Below are 10,739 nucleotides of genomic sequence, written 5' to 3'. Positions count from 1 at the left end.
AATATGATACGTTAATTTGTTATTATTCCTTGGGCTAAGAAACTTTTTATCTCCCATCTATCTCTTTTCTCTACAACGATTAGACTGAAACTCATCCAGCATTCAACGTCTCTACATTTCTCATAAGATTCTTATCTTTACTTGCCCTTCTTCTTTCCATTGGTCCTTCTAGCTGGCTGCAGTATCGGTCTACCTGACTTCTTTTCATCATTATTTCAGATTAAAGTTACTCGACCCTTCTTTCAGGAAACGACTTGCCGACAGGAAACCACCCCCACCCGTTTCCCTACCCACCTCGTTTCGCTTTTCACGCGTCTGCAAGTCCTACGGAGGCTGACCTCATTGTCAGCGTGCCGCGAAACAGGGTCAGCCACCCGTGCGTGACAATCCCCGCCGTCCATGTGAGAACACGGGTAGCTAAGTCTGGAGAATAAAACAGAAACAACTGACCGCAAGTGGAGACAATGGAATTACCTTTGCACTATGGGTCTGCTTTCATTTTATTGCTTGTCTTGTTGTGGTGTTGTTGGTAGGGAGGTTGCTGCTGTATTTTGCTTCCACTTCGCTAGTCTTTTTAAAAGTCGCCCCCACACTAGCAGATTTGCTAGAAGACATGGACAGACAGGCATGGCAGGCACCACAACCTCTCCATCTCTCTTTTATTTTTTACGAAAACTGTAATAGTTCAGAGACTGAGCTTCCATAATAACGGCCAAACGTTTTACCTCGCATAAAAATCTTTGATGTCGGAAAACATGTGATGACAGACAAGGTTAATCATGCCAATGAAGTGAGCGGAGCTCATTCTTTCATGTGGTCTATTTTCAGAGCCTCCTAAGTCCAATAAGTTTCCTGCACGCGATGGGAGCAGCAGATCCTCCATGCGACATCGTCGTTGCCAGCGCCATGTAAATGGAGTTAAAGGCAGGCCAACGGCTTTTGCTGGCAAGAGCTGACATGGGCATTTAGAGATAGAATGACAGAGCCAATCTTTCCACTTCGCCTTTTATCCCTTGTATCCAGGCTTCTGATACTGCAAACTTCGCGTTCATTCCTCCATCCCTGTACTACTTCCTTGAAATTTGGTAGAATTATTTTTCTTGACTTGCGGACAGGTGGGCAGCAGCATCCTGTTGCAGCTTTTTCCAGGTTAGTCGTCATCAATGGAGATTCTACTTTCAGATGTAATCATTGTGACATTTTATTTTTAAGTAAAATGTGTTGTGTTTAAATGGAAGAATCGGCAGTTGGACATACAGTCGAAGATGCAACTCTTACACAATAGATGGATATAACCTTTCTAAAACTTTTAGCTCTAAAATCAATCAAAAAATTGAACGACATATTTTGTTAACTGCATTTAAATATCTTGTTAGTACAGAAAATTCTTCAAACAAACAAAGACAATAGAACAAATCTTTCCCAGGCTTTGTACCGAGCACCAAGACCCTCAGACGCGCATATATAAAGGCCTCCTCGGGCACATCTGAGTGACAGGCCCTGTTTTTATTGTCCCTCTGGGACTTGTCAGAGAAGGGTTAAGGGTTCAGATTAAAATGTCCCCACAGAACCCTAAATAATGGGGAAGAAACATACTGTACGTCCGACGAAAATTGGCTTCTTGATGTGGTGGGGACTACAGGAACAGCTCGCTGGATGCATGTACTTTAAGCTTGTTAGTGTTGCATGTCCTCATTGCATGACATTTCTTCTCTCCAACTCCTGATGAAGCCCAAGTTCCCCAAAAGTGCAATTCTTCAGACTCTGATAAAATATAATTAGATAAAATACGTTACAGTAAATAGATAAATTAGAGAGCTATTTTATTATGAGGAATAGGATCATTGAATAGCATGTGCCTAAGACAGATTGATAGCAATACAAAGATATAGAGAATCTGTTGACGGTAGATGTCATGACATGATGGACTGCATGTTGTAGGAGCCTGTTAAACTGCATGTTTCTCAGAGTTATTCTTATAGCTTATTTCCATATTTGCTATCTTTCATCAGTCATCAACAGATGAGCAGAGGGATAGCGTACAACCTCCTACCTTTTTTACAATTAAATGTTTTGTATAGAAATACATAATAGAAAAATAAGTATAATTTTAGTAATTAAAAAAATAGAAAACGTTTCGTTCTACCATGGAAGTGTATTTATATATAAGGGGATATAAGTTCGTGATTCTAAGACTAAAATTGCATCAACGTTGGACAGATCAGCCACAGCGCGTGCGCGAACGGAAAGGAAGTGCCACCACTTTTGAGCCAGCGATTGGACTTCTGGTTCACGTGACGAGTGATCAAATCTTTAAAAATACACTGTCGCCTAGTGATGCATATGCCTATTCCTCATAATAAAATAGTCTCTAATTTATCTACCTTACTGTAACGTATTTTATCTAATTATATTTTATCGGAGGCTGAAGAATTGCACTTTTGGGAACTTCGGATTCTCAGGGTTGGCGAATGGAAAAAACAAACTGTACATGCATGGATCGAGCTGTTCAGTAGTCAGAATCAAGGAATTTTTCGGGTAGGAAGAGGAGAAAAAGAAAGCACACGAAATAACGGAATTTACTATAGTAATGACAGAAACATTGGTAATGGAAACGACATTATGAAGCAATTAGACATAATACTGATAATACTCCAAGAAAATATAGACAAGCAACAGATTTGCTACAAATCGATATATTTTGATTCGTTTCATTAATTGAACACACCATAACCATCCCTGGCAGCCTGTGGACTGTCAGCATCTTGTCTGACGTCAGGCTACTAGCCTAACCAATCTGTTTAAAGATTGTTTCCTGACTTCATCTCGGTTTTCTAAACACCAGGATTTAGAAGAACGGTCCGTATATGGCGGCCATATCAAGCTAACCAAAACTCCATTGTTTGTGAAGCAGCATCGGCACGTGCGCTGCAGACAGCACGCTCCGTCTCTCCCTCCTCCCCAACTGGTCCCAGGACGTGCTGCTACACAAGGACTGGAACTAAACTGTCTCCCCCACCTTCATGTCCCTCCCTTCCCGGGGGAAAACGTGTCGGAAGCGAGCGGTTTGTGGACCAAGCGTCAGATACGTTTACAGACAACATTTCAGGAAACGTGCCGTGTGTTTGTAGGGGAGGAGGTTAAACTAATGAAACTCTAAGCGCGGCTACGAACGCATGCAAATCCAACGGTCGGGTTAACACTTGAGTCGCTGGGAGGGCGTGCGTGGCATCAAAAATGCAGCACGACACGCGCTTACGACATGTAATAACGCTCGGGTAGGGACGCACGTGAGCATGTAGACACACACATGCACGCATAAACACACACACACACATCCTTAACATATATATAGACTATAAGCACATAATCTTTTAAACCAACACTATATTCATGATTATAATGACACACCCAGTTACAGTTTAATTAAACAATCCATCTCACGGCTGACAGTTTGCTGCTACTAATGTCCTTTCCGTATTTTAATTTTTAATATTTCTATTTTATACTATTTATTATAAAATGGCATTTCGTTGTTCTCTTTGATCCTTCCTTGAATCTCTCTTGCTTACACAAACACCCGGATTAGCATGAGGTAGGAAAATGTTGCTTTAGGATAGAGTTTGGTGAGTTTACGATCGTGTGCTCTTTATTTTCAGCTAACATGAGGGTTGAACTGGTTTGAACTTTTTCTTTAATGGTTATTATTTTTTTTTTATTTATAGTTAAATGTTTTACATTATTTGGTTGTTTTGTGATAATTTTTTGTACCATCATTGTTGCACCTACGTTTGTTATTTCCTTGAAATTTGCGTTTAGTGTAAACAATACAGTAAGGGCTTGCTGAAACCTGAGTAATGTTTTCAATTAGCAGGTTTGAAGTGACGATTAGTTTTAGAACTTTTTTATAGACTAGCGAGGGCAGAAAGATTTTCCCCGGTAAAGTTGTTGACTTGTTGACAATCCACCCTAATCGTCCTACTCTGGGTGGGTTGGTCCATCTTGTTTCAGTTCCCTCAATCTGTGAGTGCATCCGGGAAAAGCGTTCTAAGGAAGAAGCTGATGGTAGGAGACAACGTGGTTTGCGAGTTGTGTAGGAGCTAACCGGGGCTTGGCTCTCCAGCCGGCCACGAGAGGGCGCACCACGCGACTCGGACGTTGTACGTCACACAACCTGCCAGCCACAAGGGTCCCACGTGGTGCACGAGCAGAGAGCGAGTCAAAAGGTGACGTTTGTGATCTGATTGAGATGATATCAGCTTTCTGGGATTTCCAGGAAGAGGGAGAACCCTTCACCGAGGGCTGCTGAGTGCATAGGTGTGTGTGTGCGCGTGCGCGTGTGCGTGAATGTGTTTGTATATTATCCACATACCACTTACCAGATTACCACACAAACCATGCACACATCAACACATACATACATAACCCCCAAAACACAAAAATCATCCTTTATTGTGTTTTTGGCTCCATGACTCAACATAACATTTCAGATGAGTGTTTGTCCTTGTTTATTTACAATGTGCGTTTCGGATGAAGGTAAAATCTGTGTCGTTTAACCGACCATTCATTGTTAGATAAAATCGTTTCTTTAAATGAGCACACGATGATAAGATAAACAATTTTTTTATATTAACCAGAAATTAAGACATTAATTAATGTCACTGATTTGCTTTTTTAAAATTTTATTTCGTTATTGGCATTAACAGCAATAAAACATTCTGCGTGAGGTAAAGAACGTGGGTTAGTACCAGTGAGTGTCTTTTCTGTAGTTTACACAAAAACCTGCAATAATATATAACGCACACCGTTTAAACATTTTTTTTTCGTCGGTAAGACAAACAATGAGCGTAGTTTCAGTCTTATAACACCCTGACTTTTGGGTCAGTTGACTATATTTTTTATTTATATAATATGTGTTTATATCCATTAATTCATAACATTCTCCATTTTTGCCCTAATTAATTCATTACATCTCGTACATTCATCGTTTTGATGAAAGTGCTCCTGTACAAATTTCCTGCAATCGTTCTTTAAATCTGTTCTAAATTCGATATTTAAAAAAATCTTGGAAAAGAAGAAATTTGAAAAAATGAGTCCAGATAGTGATTTTGCTTATGACCATAAAGTATTGATAAACTTGATAAACTTCCATATTTGAGTCAGATGATTTTAATATTCGTATCAGTGTGTTTGATAGTGAGAGACAAGCATGGCTGTTTCTTGTAGAGTATTACTACTACGTTTGCTCAAGGCATTTATGCCAGCTTCCTGCAGGTACCTGCCTTCATGGAGTGCAGCCGAAGCGACATCTGGCTGGGATGGGCAACGGGTGGCTGGTGGTCTTTTGGCTTAGCTTATCGCTGTGCAGTTCGTGAACCTCGAGCCGACGTTGAGGGCTGCGTTGAGTTCTGTAGCAAATGGCCGTTTTTAAGTCTAACGAAAACACGATAATACTCTCAGGCCGAAACAACGACAAAGTAATAAGCCCCCCAACTTCCCGTATCGGAGCAGTTTACGAGGTGCCGGCGCTGCTGGCCATTGCTGGCAAAATTCGCTCATCGTCCAAAGATGGCTGCCGGTTATGCGCAGCGCGCCTCTGCCAAAATCTGCTCGTCCTCCTCCTGTCGACCAATCCGCGGAGCCGGCACGGCCTTGGTCGTGCGCCAGCGGCTCAAGCTGACAGATGACTTGATTGGCCACTGGTACAGGCGGCCCAGTTGGTCCAGGTAGCGTCCTATCCTTGGTAGGGCCACGGCCCGCTTTTTTCTCTCGGCCAGATCCTCGTCGAGGTCCGCTGACCTCTTGTAGCGGTCGCCACGCAACGCTGCCACCGCCCGCACCAAGTCTGCCGGGGTCATGGTCCTCAGTTGACTGAGTTCTTCGGGAACCTCCAGTTCCAGGTCGAGTTCTCTTCCATAGCGGGGCAGAGGCGGCTGGCGGCGAAACTCCCCATGGCTATCGTCAGACGATGATGCTAGGGCCACGGCTAGGTCCTGCGGGGTCAGAGGTTGCGCGGAGTCCAGGCGATGCGATCGTTTGCCCAGTCGAAGCATCTGCAAGCCGCGGCCAAGCCGCATCATGCTCCAGCCACGACGACTTAGCGCCACATCGTCCGCTGCATCGTCGTTGTTATCGCTGATGCCCAGCGAGGGAACAAAAGCTGAAAGAGGATGGGCACGTCACAATATAACTAATGAATATTCTTGAAAATGAAATAAATTATTTTAAAACAAGAATGAAAAATATTGACAACATATTAGTTTGCTTTAACTTTGGGGTGCTAAAAAGTTTTGTCAACGTGTGTTACGGAGCACAATTGTTGAGTTAATTAGTTGAGGTAATCTTACAAAATAAAATACAAACAGCAATGTGTCATATAGCTATAGGATTATACATTGTAAACTCCCAACTTAAAGAAGAGCGAGCAAGAACGAGAGACAAGAAAGTGAGAGGGGCGGGATGGAGAGATATACAGAAGAAATATAAATTTAGCGATTACCATTGATATCTATCATTTGAAAATGAGATAATCAACGCATGATTGAATACAGACTTTCTCTGGCTACAACACACTTGAAATTGTATTTAACCAGCAATGGAATAAATTATTAATTAAAATATAATTATATTTTTCTATAATCAGGTCGATGGAAAACGTTTTGCTTATAATTCAAGTTTTGTGAGGATCGTTGATTTTATCAAAATAATATTGCGATGATTTTTTCCTCTGTCGGAGAGAGCTCCTTACTAGAAAAATGTCAACAAATTATTTAAACTTTCCTTTCGTACCTTATGACAAGAATATGAGAAGAAATATGTCCACCATAGATTCTTGAAAATTCCAGACTTTCCAATGCGAAAACATCCATGTTTATGATACAAATATTTTTAAAAGTTTGATGGTGATTTTCCATCTCAAAGAAAATGCTTGTTTGCCATTGACTAACGTGGCGGCATGAAAAGCATCAAGTGTTTAAGTCTTCAATAGGTTTCTAGTCAAGGAGTATACTATATAACTATAAAAAAATTCAGCTTTAGAATGCAGAAGTTTTTTCTTGACGACACCAACTAGTTCTTTGATTTAAAAAAATCTAAAATAATTGCGAGTCCAGCTGTTTGTCACCAGCAAACGTTCAGTATTTCGGTAAATCCGGATTAATGGAATCCAAAGAACCTCTAACCATTTTGTTAGTAGGGTCACGGCCTGTTCCTTGCCGCAATGTTGCTTGTTTTCTAATATGGTAAATGTTGTTAATTAGTGAAAAAACAGTCCTTTATCTGGTAATTTATCACTGTGATTGCAAGATAGGTCGTGACCCCTAAAAGGGGAAAGAACTTGCCGTAAGGAAGGTCAAATAACAATGCTGTTAAAGCTTATCTTTAAAACAAAATTGCTTTCAAACCGATCAAAGAACGTAGCTAGTTAATTGAAGATAAATTAAATGCACAAAAAACCTTATGAGAAGTATCAGATTGTCACCCAAGTGCAGCAAAAATGTGGCATTGAAATTACAATGGTATTTTCTGGCAAGAACAAAAGTCTCAGAGAAACATTTCATTTTTGTCCTACTCTCTCGTTCCTTATTTCAAAAGTGATTATCATAATCGCCGTGTCCCCAGCAAAAACTCAGAACGATCGGTCTCAGCGAACAGACCTGCGGGTGGTGCCAGATGTACCCGGCTAACAGAGTGGAGAGCATGTCGTCTGACACCATGGCTACAGCACAGAATGCATTCCAGGAAAAAAAAATGGAGATATCAAGTCTAGCAATTTCTCTGACCACACGAAGCCTTTTGCGCTCTGTCCGTCGTAAAAATGTAGAAAGGTTCTTAGGCGGATTGCGCATGTCACAGAACTGAACTCATACGGACATCAAATGGCAATTATACAGAAGTCATATGGAAATCAAATAGCAGTACACAGAAGTCGTAAGAAAGGCAATTTGTAATTATCCTGCAGCCATACGAGAGTATAACGGTATCTAAACAGTGGTCAACACGAAAGTCAAATGCAGCAAAAGTCACGCAGGTCAGAAAGGTCAGATGGAGTTCATATGAAAGTAAGCAGGGAAGCGAGACCATCCACAGGACTCAGGAGCAGGGAAAGTCGTTTCCCCAGGGAAGAATGGGGAACTCAAGCAGGAAGCAGCTTGTTTCCAGAGTTATAAAGCGATGTTCAGATCCTGCAGACTCTACTTCATGTTTCTGTACCCTTTGACACCTTTGCCACCGGTCTGGAACTTCAGCTTCAGGGTAAAACAACATCTGCGGGTCTGGACATTGCTTTATAACTCCGGGAACAAGACGCATGTCCTGTTGCCCCCAGGCAATGACTTACACTCGTTTTATAACTACTGCTCTTGATGGACAAAAAAGCCAAAGAACGAACATCGTATACTTCTCCCTCGCCAAGAGGAAGCAAAGACAAAAATTACAAAGGAATAGGAACAACTTCTTAACAAGCTTTTATGTGATATTAGAACAGAACACTTTCAGACATTTGATATCTGTGATTTTAAGTTTCAAAGAGGTGCCTTTCGTCTCTATAGTTTAGTGTATTTAATTAGTTTTAATATTTTTGTAGTTGTTAGATGTACAGAATTTGCCTTAGTATATATACAAACACATACACATATTTGTGCTTCTCTTTCATTCGTTCTTCTTCATTGTTTTCTTCTCAGGATGGATACTGTTCGTCTAAAGACCAATCGAGAATATTTTTTGAAACTGTTTAAAATAAAATAAAGAACTCGCAAGTTGACTATCAAGATGGAAAATTAGAATGGAAAATTATTTTTAATAACTATAAAATAAATAGACTTAGCAATAGAGACAACAATTCTAACAAAGTTTTATTTAAATACATTTAAAAATAAGTCTCATATGGGTTTTTTTCACTGACAACATCGAATGGGCTCAGGTGAACACGAAGAAGAAAAATTTCATAACGATCAAGATGAAATTATTAAATTATTATTACATAATTTTAAATTTATTTTATAGTATTAAAAATCGTACTTCTTTAAACTAAATGTGTTTTGCCGTCTCTGTTTTATAGGAATCGAAAGATAAAATTAATATGAAGCACGGCTGGTTGGTGTTTTGTTAGGAAACTTATGTCTCGACTAACCGCTTCGAAATATTATAATAATGAATACTCACCCCATGACTGAAGAAGAAGAAAAAGGCAAACACGTATTAAGCAATCCTGCATGTTGAAAGTCCGACTGGTCTAAACTCTTGGTAAGCTCTCAAAAAAGATTCCTCTAAAATTTCTCAGCTTAATCTACCAGTGATCACCCATGGAGATCACAGCAAATTTTGTGTATAATATTTATCTCAGTTGTCCCTTGCTGCTACAGGTTTGCGACCGTTAAGTCTGGAATGGTGTGAGAAAGCGATGCTGGTTGGCCGGCCGCCCTCGTCAAGTTGTGAGCTGCGGATGGCGGTGCGAGGCCGGTGGCTGTCGTTGGTGTCTGCTGTCTTCCTTGCTGCACCGCGTCGAGGGCGTCTCCCCCACTGCTGCAGCAGCGCTTTAAATCCTCCTCCTGCCCAGCAGCACGCCCGGACTCTCACCCTCCCCCTTTCATCCTCCTTCGTCCCTCCCTGTATCCTCCTTCCCCTCCTCCTCGTCTGAGTTTCAAGTCGCATCCAAAGTCGGCGACAAAGCCCGTCTTGGAGACGCCTCCGATGAAACACGGTGTGTCTGACGTGGGCGTCGGTTTCCAACGGATGTTGGTTAGTGTCCGTTGGTAAGTCTGGTGGTTATTATCCCCGCCTCTTCCCAGTTTACCCCTCTCTCCACCTACTTACCCTCGAACTCCCACAGCCTGCACCCCAACTCCGCTGCAGTACCATTCACCATCAAGAAGGATCATCGACTTTGATGACAATCGATAACCACTTCAGCAATAGCGGCCTTATCTGTAGAATGTCTCTCATATCGCCTATCTTTCCCGAATGTTTTGCAATGTTCACATGCAAGAACCAATATCAGGAACCAGAGAAGTTCCTGGTCAGGAATGTACTCGTTGGCAATAACAAGTGAAACACAGGGGGCAGTGGGTGGTTAGGAATATTTTCGTAGGTACTTTTGTTTATTAATTGTGCTGCATCTGTAAAAATAGATATACATATTTTTATTCTTTAATTTTTAGCAAATGTACCTGACATTGCCAGCTTGATATCTGGTCTCACTGCACGCTATCAGCGCTCACAAACAAAGATCAAAGAGGACCGCGAAAACGTTGCCGACAGTTTCCAACGAAAGAGAGATAAACTTTGATGCCGACCATCACACGTGTGTCATTTTCTTTGACCTTTGACATCGTTTTTTTAAAAAAATAGATCCACGAATGAATATCTTACAATAATGAAAATAAACATAAACAATGATCCGGAGCAAAATACACTGCCAATTCGTTTACACTCAATAAGACGAAAGAAGAAATGCTACGAAATTTAATCAGGAGCGGTGTAACGGTGTGAGTTTGCATAGCGGACACACACACAAACAAGCAAACAAACAAACAAGCAAACAAACAAACAAACAAATACAAACAAACAAACAAACAAACAAACCAACAACCAACCCCAACCAACCATTTTCTACAGCTGTAACAAGCACAAAAGTGAAAATACAACAAAAAGAACCCTCTCGATAAATGATTTATTTGCTCATCTATCATCGTCCTACCGCAGAATCATCGACAGATGACACAAACTTACGATCATAATTT

At 41.0% G+C, this 10,739-nt stretch overlaps 1 protein-coding gene across 1 annotated transcript; it reads right to left on the bottom strand.

Annotated features, from left to right (window-relative positions):
- Positions 1-4,433: 4,433 nt before the first annotated feature.
- On the bottom strand, positions 4,434-9,783 carry LOC112560773 (myomodulin neuropeptides 2-like). The gene is made up of 2 exons (XM_025232832.1): positions 9,163-9,783; positions 4,434-6,160 (listed from the first exon to the last, which is right to left on the bottom strand). The coding sequence occupies exons 1-2, from the start codon at positions 9,212-9,214 to the stop codon at positions 5,580-5,582; spliced, it is 633 nt and encodes a 210-aa protein (XP_025088617.1). The 5' UTR covers positions 9,215-9,783; the 3' UTR covers positions 4,434-5,579.
- Positions 9,784-10,739: the final 956 nt, after the last annotated feature.

Source organism: Pomacea canaliculata, linkage group LG3, assembly GCF_003073045.1.
Source record: "Pomacea canaliculata isolate SZHN2017 linkage group LG3, ASM307304v1, whole genome shotgun sequence".
NCBI lineage: Eukaryota > Metazoa > Mollusca > Gastropoda > Architaenioglossa > Ampullariidae > Pomacea > Pomacea canaliculata.
Note: the sequence above shows the minus strand (reverse complement) of the source record. Positions and strands in the feature narration are given on the sequence as shown.